Raw genomic sequence first — 16,874 nt, forward strand, 5'->3', positions numbered from 1 at the left:
GGGCAGGGGAAGGGAGGTTTCTAAGAGGCTGGGTACTGCAGCTCCCAAGCTGATTAAGAGAATGTAAAATCATAAATACCAGACTGCCAATTAGCTAAGGCTGACAGACCTAGGGAACATCTTTTATTATGCTCTGTCAACAGATAGAGATAGTACTGCCTCCACAGTACAGGGGCATGACTAAATAAACAACATTTTCTTGGTCTCATTAGGAACTGCCTTTGCTGCATTTCCAACTCCTAAGATACAGGGATCTATATTTAAAGGTTTCATCCTACTAAGACTGGAAGAAAACATACCAAAAGTTAACAGTAGCTGTCTGCAGGTGATTTTAATAAAGTCATTTCCTAATTTCCAAGTTTTCCATAATGCTCATGTATTAATTTTGTAATTAGAAAATACTTGGAAAAACTAGTTGATAATACAGATGTAAAAAAAAAAAAAAACCCATGATATATAAACAATGAATTTCCTTTCATCTTGTTTAGCCTACCTTTTTCTCATAACAAATAAAAAACAAACTTCAGTTCAACTTATGCCAAAATTATAATAAAGACTATAATTACTTGGGTGTGGTTCAATTAATGGGATTTTACTGTGTAGGATTTATGAAGACTTATTTAATAAAAGGTTCTATTTTGCTTTGAATTGATAAAAATAAAAGACTAGGGGTACTTTCCTGAAGGATAAGGCCGGACATTTAATTCACAGTTTAATGGCATTCCAAGAGAAATCAAGGGGAAATACAAGTTGAGAAGACAAGAGGTTCCTTGCAGTTGAGTTTTAAAGACGCGATCCTAAATTTTAAATGTGGGACAGGAAGTATGTCTCTTAGTTAAGGCTGGGAAATCTCCTTTCCAAAGAGATGTCCCATTTTCCTAAATACAACTATTCTCCTGCACTGGACATAAACTGGAAGAAACATTTCATCATCATACATGAATATGTACCAATTCCTTCCCAAATGATTTCTCTGTGGATTTAATTCATGGATCCTGTTTTTTTTCTTCAGGATAGGAAGATTAAAAAAAAAAAGAGGGTTTAGGCACTTAAAATATATGTTCTAAGGATAAGCAAATCAAAAATACATGAATAAATGAAGGTAGAGTAAGAAAGAATGAAATTTCGGAAGTACCAGGAGGGTTAGGGAGTTCTCGCTGTGGGGAACAGAGTTACCTCTGCTGTGGAGGGGTAGGAGTTGGGGTGCACTGTAGAAAAACAAGGGAATATAATAAAATTCAAAAGAACAAAGCAAAAACTTGTTTCTGTTATTTCTAAACCATAAGAATACAGTTTACTCATTTACCAAATATTAAGCAAAAGTAAATTCACAAAATAAACACATTGGTCATTTTTCTTCCTTAAAACTGTTAAAAAAAAAAAAAAAAGGAAAAGAATTCTTTGCAAAAAGACTTACAAAAAAAAAATTCCTTTCAACGTCAGGGTCTTTTACTGTATTCTAGCTTATCAAACTATCAGTCCACTGACCAAGTGGTTCCAGTGGTAAAGAATTTAAGGCACCATTACTAGAAGCCCTTGTCCATTAAAGATCAGAAGTGACAAGATCATAGACTAAGTCAGTGGAAAGTGCTTGGCACAAATGCAACTTAGGAGCTACTTGCCAGGAATGTCATAAAAGTGCAAATAAAGGTGATTCTACAGGGCTGAGACTATAGTTTTACATACACGATGATGCACACTTGTATCTTTCTGGCTCTCAGAAGTAAATTTGGGGATCTACTACTCTTTTGGACTTAGTATAATTAATGTGATAGATATATTAAGCTCCTCCCTTTGCTCAGTCTCCTCAATAAATCCAAGCAACCGAACTTTTGAGAGTTAAAGATGTGCGGATGTGGCTGCAGCTGGAGTCTGCTGAGTCACACCTCTGACCCAGCGGCCTCTGCTGGGGTTTGTTTGTCGAGACTTGTCTCTTCTATGCGAGATATGACTAACAGAAAAACGAAGGATGATGACCCTCCTTATAGGAATAAATGATGTGCCAACAGCTAAAAAGCAGATTGCCTTTAAATCTGTTTTTTATCTTTGAGGGAAACTCAAAGGGGAGACGTCATGCGTGAGGCTTACGCACCATGTTGTTTTTCTAAGCCCATACTTCAGTGGTGATTCAGGGACAGGAGCACAAAAAGCATCAGCAAAAGAAAACCAAGAGGTCTAGCCATTCTTCCAGTGGGATGGAATACTTACTGCCTCGTCGGATATTAATGAGCAAATTGCCCTTGAAGATGGTGCATCCTTGGAGCATCTGAGCAGAAGTAACAGAATCAATGGTTTTTGTTTTCTTTTCTTCCTCACAGACCTTGGGGCAAGGACCTTCACAAGGGATGCAGTACATGCTGTTAAAGATAAAGATTAACCAGTCAAAAACACAGAGAATTGAGTCTGTCTCCTTGCATTAAAAAACTATAACGATATACTTTTTAGTTATTAATATTACAGCACGCATTAAAGAATGCAAATATTTTGAAGCGTTCAAGTGGCCACATGGTATCTCATCACCAAGCCCACCCAGGATAAGCCACTCAAATCGCAGCTATACGGACAAAGTGCCTGCAAAGGAAAAGCATGCTGCTCGTTTCCAGACGATACACATGACACATCCTCCAGGCACGTGCGTATCACAGGCTATTGACTGGTGACCCAGCTGGCTCCATGTGGGAGAGACAGCACCACAGAAAGGAAGCTCTGGGGGCTACAAGGGAGAACAGTCCTGCTCTCCCATGTTGTGGCCCTGCCTGTGCTCCTGCAGGAGTAGCTGAGAGAGTCGATGGGGACAGCAAAGGGACTGTAGTGTCTCTGCCACTAACAGGAGTCCAACTCCTCAGTCAGTGTCTCAGCAGAGCCCAGTGAGGGATTCCAAAAGGCATGTGAGGTGATATAGCACACAGATCTGTCATTTTCTTGCTAAAGCACAAATGAAATTATTTCTTGACAGTGTTTTGCAGAAACTTGTAAATTGATCCAAATGTTGTTTGCGCTGCACATATAATAAAAAGAATTTCCATTACTTTATCATGAGCTCCTATTTCAAACGCTATTCTGAATGTGCCACAAACTACCAAGAAGTCAGGGATGAGTAAGACCCGCACTTTTCCTGCTTATCTACCATTACTTAGGAAATAGCAGACAAAATGCTAACCTACCAGCTGAACCCTTGGGATCTGTAACTATATACAGAACAAGGGTCAGAAAGTTGGGGTGATTTCCACACAACATAAATGATACAACCTTACGGGATGTGTGTGTAATTAGGATGGTTAAGTTAGAGAGCCATTGTATTTATCTTGTTGTTCTTAAATGACATTTTAAACTTCATGAAATAAAAATACTCAAGAAAAACAGTGTAACTTATAGCTCTTTTTATTAAAGTCCCTTTCCCCCACCCCCAACCATCATTTCATATCTAAGACCAAAGATGCAGGGTTTTATTTTGTTTAAAAGATTATGGGTAAACAAAATTTCTCTAGTATTTCTTATTTCATGTTGGATGAACAGGGTTCAAGATCTCCAAAGGGTCTCATAGGAACTGGACCTACCCAAAGAGGGGGAGAGTCTTCCTCCCCCTACAGCACATTCAGAACTCTTATTTTTAACCTGTGTAGTGACCTTTCAGCACTTTTTTTGTCTTCTGTTTTTTCTAATTTACCTACAGACCATATAATCCTCCACCCTACCTTTAAAAGAAATTATTTTGAAATAATTATAGATTCACAGAAAGATGCAAAGATAGCACAGAGAGGTCCTGTGTACCCTTCATCCAATTTCCTCCAATGGTTTCTACGTCTTACATAAAAATGCAATATCAAAACCAGGAAATTAACACTGGTACAAATTATGTCTAGTTTTGGGGCACCTTATCACTTGTGTAGATCTGTGTAATCACCACTGCAATCAAGATACAGATCGATTTCATCACCACCAAGATCTCCCTGGTGCTACCAGGGAGTCACCTTCCCCAATTCCAGCCCCTAATATTCCTAACTCCTCGTGACCAATAATCTGTTCTCCACCTCCACAATTTTGTCATTTTGAGAATGCTATATAAATGGAATTACACAGCGTGTGACCTTTAGTGATTGGCATTTTTCACACAGCATAATGTTCTGGAGATCCATTCAAACTGTTGTGTATTTCAATAGTTTGTTCCTTTTCATTGCTGTGTGATAGTCCATGGGGGTGAATGTATTACAGTTGCTTTAACCAATTACCTATTATAGGACGTATGAGTTGTGTCCAGTTTGGGGCTTTTACCAATAAAACTGCCATGAACAATGGTGTACATATTTTTGTGTGGATGTAAGTTTTCATCTTTGTGAGATAAATGTTCAGGGATGCAACTGCTGGGTTGTAACATAAGTACATGTTTCTTACCATATTTTATTCAAATAGAAAAATTTGAACGAAACACCTCTGTTAAATTGTCTAGGTATCATCTAGCACTTAAAGAATGTTTTAAGGAAGTGTTCTGATTGAATGTTTATGGATTAAGATTCCTCACATTTCACATGACAAAGATGATATCACACTGAGTTTATGGACAAGCTACCCTTTCCTTGCTTGCATCCCCAGAAGGAAGGTGATGTCTAAATCGTGGCTGAGCCTCAACTTGCTTCCAGGCACTGCCCCTGGGCAAAAGATGTGTACTGGTAAAAACCCTTTTACATATTAAGGCTGCCAATAAAATGTAAGATGTGGTAGACTTATTTTGGGTGGAATATGAATACTTTATGGCTCATTGGAGTACTCAACCCATTTATAACTTTTAAATTTTTGAGTAATATTTTTCTTTTTACTATTGTAATAGTTATAGAAATTATAGGAGGCAGAAGCTTGCTCTACATGTATAAAAGAATGAGTTTTACCTTTGATTTGACGGTAAGCTTACAGTAGGAGCGATGTCTTCAAATATTACACCAGAAAAAGAACCCCTTTTATGACCATTTGCTTGATGTAGCTTACAGAAATGAACTGCAGCAGAAATCATATTCAAAATTAATGTTTACTTTTCTAACGGTATTTTATATTTGTAGAATAGTTTTATTTTGAAAAACCCAGAAATGTACATGTCCCCTGGTGCTAACCATGAAGGAGGCATTTGGCCCATGATGACAGAACTTTCCTAGGAGTTCTTTGTGCTGCTCCAGGAGAGGCAATAGCAACCCCAAACCTACAACATTCTTCTGCTTCCATACTTACATCCCTACATTTTGTAACAATGTTAGGCACCTAATTTTCAAAAACAAAAACCAATGCCCAATCAATCTACAGAGGTCCAGTCCACACCCACAAGAGTTTGTTATAAGGAACAACATTTGTTATAAGGGACAACTTTGTTTCCCAAGTGAAGTCTCAAAGTTCAGGAAGGAAAGTGAGGCACAGAAAGAATGCCGAGCGAGGGCTGAGGTGAAAAGGGGAGAGGAAAGTGCTGATGGAAAACACAACTTACTCTCACCTGCTGCTAGTTCAGGCACAGGGCCTGCTCTGGCACTAAGCAACCTTTGGGGTCTGCTTGCTGGCTTCTAGGAAGGTGGTGGGGGCTTGTTTTGTCTTCCCTCTTGCACTTCCAAAGACTTCCCTGGGCTAGCAACACCCAGGTGTGGAAAATCTAAAACTACAGTCCCCCTCCCACCTTTAGGGCAGCTCAGCAAGTGAATAGAGAGATCATGATCTCTGGGTACAGTGAGCCAGCAAGCCGGGTACTTGATTTTAAATGGCCAAGTGGGACACTTTAAAAATAAAACATAAAACAAAATGGAGGCAGAGGGTACCATGTCAATTGCTCCTAGATCTCATCAAAAATTTAAGTTAGACCAGTCCTCTCTGATGGACCCATCATCTCAGTTAACCACCGACGGCCCCACCCGGATGGAACAACTGACAGTCTCCACCTTTCTGTTCCCTGGGGAACATGCGTGAGCGCCACTGACCTCTGCGTGCCATTGCGGATGAAGCCCGAGGGGCACTCCTGCATGCACTCGCCGTCATGGATCACGAACCCCTCGGAGTCGCTGCTCTCGGCGCTGGGGATGTTGGCGCAGAAGTCGCGGTCCACACAGCGCCAGCCCTCGAACCTGTAGGTGCCGGGCGGGCAGGCGGGCACGCAGACGCCGGCGTAGTAGTAGTGGCGGCAGGCCACGCAGGCCGTGGCGTTGTCGGGCGCGCTGCAGCTGCCCAGGCACTCGGGGTGGCAGCACTCGTTGTTCTCGGTGCACGCCCGCTTCCCGCACGTGCTCGGGCACACTGTGGGGACAGAGGGGAGAGGGCGGTGAGGCTGCGCGAGGGTTGCATGGCTTTCTCCGGATCTGGCCGGCAACATTCTGGGTCATTCCTGCTACCACCACCGCCACCAGGTCCATCACTGGGGGGCAAAGCAAAATCCTCCACGAAACCCCCCTCCCTCCACAATCACTGTTCTTTCACCCTGAAAAGGTGGAAACTTACTAGGTGCTCATGGTGGTTGGAGAAAGAATTCTCAGCGTTTAGGACAGAAACAAGTACAAAGTTTATTTGAGAGAGAGAAAGAGAGAGGGAGAAGGGAGTGGCCATGGCACACGGAGAAAGGGGTGAAAATGCCAGGCAGTTGAGGAAAAGCATTAAAGGGTAAAGATGGCTTTCTTCCCCTCTGCTTTAGCAGACTGTTCACAGGAGCAGCTGTGGAGCTGCGGTGTTTGTTTTTCCTTTTCTCTGTGAAGCCAGCTTATCTGAGTCCTTGAAATGTGTTTCTTGTAGGAACTGAGGCAGAGAGCTGGTGCGCTGGCAGGTCCCATCCCTTCCAGTTAGACCACAGGTGTTTTAATTAAACAAAACAAAGGGGGTAGTTGTGAGGTCCCCCACCAGGGGCAATTATGTGCTGTGAGTTTATTTCTCTTACTTTTCTGTTTGATAGTTTATTTTCCTCTGTTAGGTTATTACTAAGATGGCCTTTCACACCCCACATTAGATCTGCAGAGAGTTAGACAGGTTTACAGTGCAGTCTCTCCTATGTACTCCTTGCTTACTCTGGGACAAGTCATTCGCTTCTTTCGGTGACCTTGATCCTCTCTTTTCTCATCTGTAAAATGAGGGTGATAATGCCCACATTAGAAGGTTACCTGAGGTGCAGGGGACCGTGTGGAAGCTCTACATGAATAATACGGTTTGTTAGTACTTTAAAAGGCATTAGGAGGCCAGATGCAGTGGCTCACCCCTGTAATCCTAGCACTTTGGAAGGTCCAAGTGGGAGGATTGCTTGAGGTCAGGACTTTGAGATCAGCCTAAGTAAGAGTAAGACTCTGTCTCTACAAAAAAATAGAAAAATTAGCAGGGCGTGGTGGCGTGTGCCTGTAGTCCCAGCTACTCAGGAGGCTGAGGCAGGAGGATAGCTCAAGCCCAGGAGTTTGAGGTTGTAATGAGCTATGATGACACCAATGCACTCTAGCCCAGGTGACAGAGTAAGACCCTGTCTCAAAAAAATATAAATTAAAAAAAAAGGGCATTATTATGCTTTGCTCATCTGCATTTCAAATATGTTCATTCGTCAAAACTCCTTAAAAGCTTCAGTGTGCAGAAATGCTTGTGTATTTTGAAAATGATTAAACCTATACGTATAGTAAAGATGATACCATTCAGGTTTACAAAATGGCTTTAGAAATATTTGTGTCTGCTTGTATCATGTGAAAGATAAGTGATGATACTAACTTCTTTGCACATCCTAACTTTGTTAGTTCACACAGAAGTCAACATGTTTGCTGGTCATTCTCAAGTCCAGGAACTTGGGGGGTGGGTTGAGCAGTGTCTCTGAGCCCAGGGGACCTCGGGATATTAGAAACCATCTCCCCTAAACCCCTCCATTCTATAGTTAAGTGAAATCAGTGTTTAATAACCACAGATCTACAGTGCACATCCCAAATAGATGAACTGATATTTATTTCCATAACAGTGTTGTCATGATCACATTCTATGGGCCATTAGTCTTACTTGTAAATTGAGTATAAATCACCAAAATATGAGATCTGGTTTACATTATATATTTCCTACTTTTTGAGTTGGAAAAAATATAAAATTATTTAAATATGTATATTTTTGACTCTGACACACTATATTAAATTATTAAAATTATTTAAATATGTATTTTTTGACTCTGGTAATATTGAGTGAAGATTCTATAATTCTTTCTTTATAATAAAAATGTATAATCAAAAAATCAGAGATGACAAACAAAAAGAGAATATCAAGAACATGCACGTTCACCTACTCACAAATGACCCCTTTATTAATATCTTCATGCAGACTCTCCCAGATCCTTTTTATGCATGTACATGGACACATAAATACAAATACCTATAAAAAAGGACCAGGTCATTCTGAAAAAATTTTTTAACACAATATATTGTGAATTACACAATTATTTAACAGCAGTATTACATCCCATTGTACGGTATATCATAAGTTACACCTGTCTCCTACTATTAGACATTTTCCATATGCCCAACTTTTTATTATTATAATCAGCACTGCAATCTTCTGAGTATCCTTAATATTTCATTAGGATCAATTTCCAGAATTAACCTTGCTGGGTCAAGCTGTTCTCTGGAAAGTTTGCTCCAATTTACACACCCACTATAGTTGTGTCCAAGAGTTCCTATTTCACTGCAAACAGGTGAATTTAAAAACAGATATACGAACTTGGACATTCAAATGAATAGTGTCACCTCTGAAGAAAACAGAGTAATTCTCTTGATATTGTCAAACAAAACAATTTTTCAACTTTCTTTTTTGAAATGATCCTTTGGCAGAGACAAAAGTTTCCCTTCCATTATTTATTCTTTGTATCCTTTTTGGTAATTTTTAGTTGGGAATATTGCCATCTAGCTAGAGATTACATCTCCTAGCCTTCCCTGTAGCTAGAAGGGGCCATATGACTTAAGTTCTGGCCACAAGCAAACTTTTTGACTGAAACTTTCTGGAAGACTCATTAGAACAGAGAGGATATGCCCATCCTTCTCCTCGCTGGCTAGAATGCAGGAGTAATGCACAGAGCTCAAGCAGCAAGCTTGGGCCATGAGGTGAAACATAAGAATGGTGGGGAGCAAGATAAAAGGAACTTGGTCCCTCATGGCTATGGGGCCACTAGGCTAACCCTGGACTGCTTACCTCCAGACTTCTTTAAATGGGGGAGAAACAAACTGTTATCTTGTTTAAGTGATTATTTGTTATATGCAACTGAACTAATACCAGCTGAGACATACCTTCTGAGCTGAGCTATCTGTAAGTGAAGAAAAAAACCATTTCTGTTGGTTTGTGTCATTTTGTTCACCAGGACTGGCTCTCAATGACTTCTGGCTATTTCCAAAAACTAATCTACCCAACAAATAACAAGCAGTTAACTGTTTCTGATCACACCAAAAAAGTATATGTTGTAGGAGCACCCAACATGTTGGGATACATATCCTGTCTACCAAGGTGATTATCATGAAGAGGATAATATGAATTTGAATTTATAAGCCTAGATAGCTGCACACACACACACACACACACACACACACGCTCAATCATCGAATCTCCCACTTAAAGATACCTAACAATCAAATAGCTTAGATGATTGTTTAATTTCAAATATATCCATTATGGAGGTCACTTCAAGGTTCAAGACATAAAGAAACATTGAAAATTGGGGCTGGGCACAGTGGCTCACACCTCTAATCCCAGCACTCTGGGAGGCTGAGGTGGGAAGATCACTTGAGCCCAGAAGTTTGAGACCAGCCTGGACAACAAAGTGAGATCCCAACTCTACAAAAAATTTTAAAAATTAGCCTGGCATGGTAATGCATGCCTGTAGTCCCAGCTACTCGGGAGGCTGAGGAAGGAGGATCACTTGGGCCTAGGAGTTATAGATTGCAGTGAACTATCATGAGGCCACTGCACTCCAGCCCAGGCAACAGAATAAGACCTTGTCTCAAAAAAAAAAAAAAAGTAGCAGTAGAAGAGTCATCTTGCCTCAGTGCAGTGGGTATGATGATTGGAGAGGGCAGAGCTGAAAAAAGAGAGGGATGAGGCTAGAAGAGAGGAGACTTGCAGCCTTGTTATGTTGTTCCTACAAAGTACACGTGATATGATGGGTCTGTGGGGTTCAATAAAAGTGGCTACAGAAATGATGCTCACAGTCTCTCTCGTCACACGTACCAACAGTATCAAGCATACACCTCACTGCACTGGGAACACTAACGTCCCTGGAGGCTGCTCTTCAGCCATTGCCACCAACATACTTTGTCACAGGACAAAAGGAAAACTGATTAAGGCTTCTATTATCATCATCAGAGACTAACTGGGACCAATATCTACCTGCAGAAACCCCCTTTCCTCACTTAAAATTTAAAGAAACTGCTATATACAATGAGGAGTAATAGACAGCAAGATCAAATAGCCATTAATGCAGCAGTAAAAACTGCAGAGCACTTAAAAGAACAGAAAAACGTCCCCCTGTACTTGCCTGTAATCAGCTATTCCTCAATGTCAACGTCAGGCTTTTCCAGAATGAGAAAGAAAAAAAAAAAAAATTACTCGGCAAAGTACCTGTAGACATGTTCTGCATTTCCAGCTCCCATTCCACCGGAAACAGCATGACTGAGCAGTGGTCCACTGAAACCCTCCAAAAGAGTGAGTTATGTGGAACCACATGGTCAGGAGTTCCTGCCACAACCAACACAACCAGGCTGGGGAAGTCGGGTTTGTTTCAGTGGTGGGAGCTATTTTAGAAGGAACTTCAGTGAAGCCAACTTTCTTTATAGACAGAACAGTCTCCCTTCAAGGGCTCACAAACCAAGGGGTTTCTTTATGTCAAATGATGTAAACCATGCACAAACACATATCTAAATACCTGTGGGGGAATAAAAACAGGGCACGATGGGGAGAAGAGGAGAAGGTCAAAAGGAGAGGTGATTTGCTTGCTAGAGGACAAACTCCATAAATAAGTGTCATTCCAGGGATGGATGCCAGTGTTCCCCTCGCCAAAACACAACCTGCGAGGACGCTGGGAGGCAGGCAGGAGAACGCGAGGAAGTCTGGGATTAGAGAGTCCTGGAGCCAGCCCCAGAAGCCTGCTGTAAATTTTGTCTCATCTCAATGTATATAAATATTATTAGTGTTCAGGACTATTAAGGGATTTCTTGAAAAGCCCGGGCAGTGTGTCTTGCCAGCAGATGGATGGCTGCTCCATGGGAGCGCCAAAACTAAAAATTTAGTGCAGTAACCAAATTTCCCATTACGGTGCTATGGGGGAAAGGAGGGCTGGAACCTCTTCCCTGGCTTCCACAAATAAGCAGCACATCCAGTGTGATTAAAGACATTTTAACTTTTAAAAATAAGAGGAAAATGGAAGCTGCTATAAACTTACAAATATACGCAGGAAAAAGCAAATTGATTTTGTCCATGAGATCTTTCTCTTCCTTGGAATTCTTACAATGACCAACAACAAAAACAAAAGCCTATCTAAACTGTTGGAAAAGCTAACAACATGTCCCACACTGACCACTAAAAGGATTGGTTCAGGGTCACAATCACATAAAAACGAGGCACTGCGTTTAAAAGCTCATTCTCTTCATTTTTGGGGGAGAGGAAGAAAGTCATACACATTAGCCTTTAACTCTCTCCCTCGCCTGAGTCCTCATATTTATTAAAATGATTCTAGTTTTTCTTTTTTTTTTTTTTTAGAAAAACCACTTGTTTTTGTTTTTACCAGAAAGTAACAATCTTTAGCTCAGAGAAACCATTTTTAAAAGTCTATGATAATAAAGTGCTCAGCTAGAAAAAAAAGATGGAAGACTCGACCTCTTCTCAAGGAACAAAATAATGAAACAAGGACCACTTGGCCACACAATATTTTACAACGCAAACAATTTTACCCCAAATAATTTCTAAAGGATAGAACTAGTCCCTGGATGTTCAAATAAGGTAAAGCTTCTGAATCGAAATACGGAGTAGTTTAGAGACATCTTAGCTATTTCTAGGTTGCTTTAAGTGACACACCACTGCTCCATATAAAAAGAGGGACATCTTTCCTAATAGACATGTATCCTATGCATAAAGATCAGTGGCTACTAACTTTAGGAAAGTGAATTTTAACCTCCAAAGTGCATCAGGAAGACATATGGTCCAGAGAAATTTCATGATTCTCTTGCCTTGCCAGGAGAGGAAGTGACTGCATCAGACACCATGGGGCAGGGAAGAAAAAGAGGAGGAGAGGGCAAGGGAGGGGCTCTAGCTGGGTCAATTGATGTGCAGCCCCCCACCCCAGCTCTACCAGAAGTCTACCCAAGGGTGCTGGTGTTCTCCTCCAGAGAGCACTTAGCTCAGGTGAGAGAATGAGAAAGGCTGCTTTTGACCTTACCAGTCAGGCTAAGCCCTGAAGGTGTGGTAGGTGCAGGGACTCAGGCCAGCCCTCTCAGCTCCATACCCTAAGGACAAGCAGTGGGAATGCGAGCCAGTAGCAAGCAAAGGGCAGATCAGGACCGCTTGCGAGGGGAAGGGACTTCCAGGCCAAAGCTTGAAAAATGAGTAGGAGCTAGCAGGTGCACGGGGGTGTTGGCAGAGCTGACAAGGAGTGTGGGCTGAGAGAATCAAAGGTAACAAAGAAAACCACAGCAGCACTGAAGGATGGAGGCACTGGGGATGGAGGGGTGGGAGAGACAGGAGGAAAGATGGTGAGGCCCAAGGTAGAGAGAGCCTGGAATGGCTTTTTAACTCACCAACAGGAGTTTGGACTACTCTTAAGCAGAAAGGGACTATTTTAAGCAAGAGTCACATGATCTGATGTACATTTTAGTGACAGTGGCCCAGATCAAGGGGTTAGCAGTGCAGATGGGTAAAAGCAGGTAGATTCAAGATACATCTCAGAGAATTTGGAAGAGTGTGAAGAACTTTTGAGGGGCTGAGAAAGATCAGCTCAATCTGGGATGTGCTGTTTTTGTGTACACATCCAAGTAATGTCCAGCATGCGGTTGTACAGATGCGATCAGGTGTGGTCTGAGCTGGAAATGTTATGGGATATAGTCAGCAGATGGACAGATGAGGGGCTGTGGGTGCAATGGTGGGGAGGACTGAGGATGCTCAGAGGACCCAGGACAGAATCCCAGGCATCCCCAATAGACACACAAAGCGCAAGTCTAAGTGACAATAATAACGTATTTGCAGAATTCTCCTGAGCCTCACAAAAAAGGTACTTTCCTATAGGGCACAATTCCCAGCCAACGCTCAGGTGTCTGCTACACAGGGCAGGTGGGTGCTTTCTTGTGCAGGTCAGAGTCTCCAATGCTCAGACTCAAATATTCCAACATGATGATCACAGCCTCCCTTCAAATGCCTAAGTCAGTCACGGCTCACACAACATACATGAACACCATTACTCCTTAACATGCCCTAACCTGTCCTAACAGTACGTGAGTGGTTTTAACAGTGTGGAATAGGACGGAATTAAAAGACCCACAGTGCTCTTCCATGCCCAAAGCAGCTTGCTTGGGGTCTCTCTGTATGATCTTAAAAAATAACTAACAGCATCATCCTTAGCCAGCTCATTCCGAGCTTTTAGTCACCTGAAATTCTTAGGTCTTTTTTTCCCCGGTAAGTATTTAAGTATTCCCCTATATGAATGTGGTTTTCATGAGTGTGAATACAGGATTTTTTTATTAATATAAAGTTAATATCCACGGAGTATTTTCTATGTGCCTACAATACATTAAGCATCTTCTATACATTAGTATGCTTGATTTATTCCCCCTAATAATCACAAGGGGGCAGTATCATTATCCTCATTCAAATGGAGGCACTGAGAGATTAAATAACTTGTCCAAGGACATAGAGCTGTTAAATTGCAAACCTGGGCTTCAAACCCAGACCCTCCTCACCTACAGCGTTCCATGGTAACACATTGTTTTAACATGTCTCTAATGTCTAAAAGGAAAGGGCTATGGGAGTTCCTCTCATGCTACTTGTCTTTTTAAGCATGCATCCATCAGGAAGAAATAAATCACAAGTCCTAGCACCCTTTTCTCCCCGCTGAGGTGTGCCACTTAGTCTGAAGGACAAAACCCAGGAAACACGACACTCTGGAAAATGGTCAAGCATCCAGGTGATATTAAGGAGATAACATGTACCCACTAAACTTGCTTTATTTATTGAGTTACAAGCAAATGGAATTCTCAAGGACATTTTTTTCCAGCACAAATCTGCAAGGCTGAGTCTTGTCAGGTTTATCAGCAAGGTTCACTGCTAAGTTGCAAAACTAAAGCAGCAGCTCCTCTCATGGAAGGTACTTCGTTACTAAGGAACATTCTATAGGGCAAACGTACCTATATATAAATAACTATCAGGAAACCAGACCAACAGGACCCAGGAAGACTCAATGACCCTCAGAGCCAGTTCCACCCAAACAAGTCTTACTAATTAGATTAGACAGCAATAGTACATTCTCTTCATCAATTTATATAGCTCAGCAAGTGGGAAAACTCTGTCATGGAGAAGAGAAAACTCAGTTCCAGGCCTTCCTCTTGGTCAAGCACATAATCAAGGCTTACAGAAATATCCAAGCTCCAAGTAGATTGTCACTGTCTAGAACAGAAGGCAAGCCACAAGGTTTGGCTGCTGAATGTATCTGTGAACATTTAATTAATAAGCAAAAGAAATAATCACTTACTGACAATGCCCATTGGATCATTTAAGTCTCAGGAACCAACAAGCAATGCTGGGCAGAGTATTGTGAAAACAAGAAAACAAACAAACACAGCAAAAAGGGCAACCAAGAAACCAGAAGGAGGAAAGCTATAAATAGCATCACTATTAAATAGGATTTTAAGAGCTTCCTAAGAAAGAGAAGCCATGAAAGCAAAGAATTAACACCAAAGGCTGAAAAGCAGGTGGCTCACGAATCTTCCCTGGCTGAGCTGCTAGTTTTGGTTACTATGGGTTATACGATTTTTTATTCTTCCCTCATATATTTTTTATAATAGCTTTATTGAGATATAATTCACATACCATATAAATCACCCATTTAAAGTATACAGTCTGATCGCTTTTTAGTATATTCACAGAGTTGTATAAATATCACCACAATTAATCTTAGAATATTTTTACCACCCCAAAGAAAAATCCTATACCTATTAGCCATCCCATCCCACTTCCCTAGGGAACCCCTAATCTACTTTCTGTCACTGTAGATTTGCCTACTGTGGACATTTCATATGAACGGAATCAGACAACAGGTGGTCTTTTGTGCCTGGCTTTACTTAGCATGTTTTTAAGGCTCATCCCAGGTGTGGCATGTATTAGCATTTCACATTCCTTTTTATTTTCATTTGTAAATTTTAACTTTCATGATTTATATCATGGGAAAATTAGCCCTGTAAGCCTTTCTATTAATGTACAGTAATAAAATTACAGGTACATGGGTCATAGGTAAGTAGACAGAGGCCCCTTGAGACCTCAGAATCTATTTGCATTCTAGATTTAGTCTAAAAGAAGGACTTGATAACTCTATCAAAATGGCTAAACTGTGCCATTCTTTGATATCAGGAAAAAAGAGTTATAAACCATCCAATCTATAGGAGAATGGTCACCCACTGTATCTCTTTTCTCTGCTCAAAGTCAGCATGCTACCTGCTCCCATGATGGAGAATAAAATATGCAAATGAGCTTAATCTCTAAAGAAATGCCTGGCAAATGAACTTGATGCTGCATCATGGAGTCTCCTTAGATGGCAGTAAAGGAAAAGAAAAGGAATAAAGTCCAATATTAAGAAGGGAGTAGGGAGACTTTGACCTTCTGTTCCTTTTACTATCACTGTTGTTTTTGTTTTTTCTTTCTGAGACAGAGTCTCGCTCTGTCACCCCAGCTAGAGTGCAGTGGTGTCATCATAGCTCACTGCAACCTCCAACTCCTGGGCTCAGGTGATCCTCCTGCCTCAGTCTCTCCAGTAGCCAGGACTACAGATGCGCCATACTGCCCAGCTAATTTTTTTCTATTTTTAGTAAAGATGGGGGTCTCGTTCTTGCTCAGGCTGGTCTCGAACACCTGAGCTCAAGTGATCCTCCCGTCTCCCCCTCCCAGAGTGCTAGGATCGCAGGAGTGAGCCATCACGCCTGGCCTATCATTGCATTTTTTAAAAAACAGAGAATACTCTTTAAAAAAAAAATTCTAGTGTACTTTCAAGTTGTCCAAAATTCTTTCTTCTAAACTCATATTCAAAGTCTATATACAAATTAGAGAAAGAGAGACAAGTTTTAATGGGAACAAAAAAATCAAGGACAAGGGCAGTCAACACCGTGGTGTCCAGGCTGGATGGACCCTGCCTTGGCGTCCTGTGCTGAGGTCAGTGTGGGTCAGGTTTCTTCACACACGAAAATACACAGTGTCCCTCTCACACAACTCACATCCCCTCCCTCCACCTTTTTTTTTTTTTTTGAGTCTTTTGTAAATAAGAGAGACATGGCTACAGAATGGGTGACTCTTTGGCATCTCTTCCCCAGTGCTGTGAGCAACAGGCATGAGTACATAAAGACACCCATCACTTAATACTGCCTGTCACAGATGCTTAAATGGACAGGGTGGAAAAAATATTCTTTTCACACACTTAAAAATTACTCCAAGTTATTTTAAATTTGGAACTGTTTGTATATTCCTTATAAGTTTATAAAGCTCACACTGTCCCTCCATGACTAACTAAAGTGGAATTGAGAGAGTATTCTATATTTATAACTTGTCTGGTTGTTCGTGCTTACAGCCCTATTTCCACTCTCTGTTACTGTACACAGAGTTATGTGAGGTATTGTGGGCTCCTAAATGTTGCTGATTTCCTAACAAGGCAGGCCTGTGTCCCGTAGGGACAA

General features: G+C 41.2%; 1 protein-coding gene across 2 annotated transcripts in view; it reads right to left on the bottom strand.

Annotated features, from left to right (window-relative positions):
• The window catches only part of IGF1R (insulin like growth factor 1 receptor), a 282,880-nt gene that overhangs the window by 53,986 nt on the left and 212,020 nt on the right, over positions 1-16,874 (bottom strand). For both annotated transcript variants that reach the window (XM_069465775.1, XM_069465774.1), the window contains exons 3-4: positions 5,949-6,261; positions 2,209-2,357 (exon numbers count right to left, since the gene is read on the bottom strand). In XM_069465775.1, the coding sequence (XP_069321876.1) occupies positions 2,209-2,357; positions 5,949-6,261 (462 nt within the window). The remainder of the gene's footprint in view (positions 1-2,208; positions 2,358-5,948; positions 6,262-16,874) is intronic.

This window comes from Eulemur rufifrons, chromosome 3, assembly GCF_041146395.1.
Source record: "Eulemur rufifrons isolate Redbay chromosome 3, OSU_ERuf_1, whole genome shotgun sequence".
Lineage (NCBI taxonomy): Eukaryota > Metazoa > Chordata > Mammalia > Primates > Lemuridae > Eulemur > Eulemur rufifrons.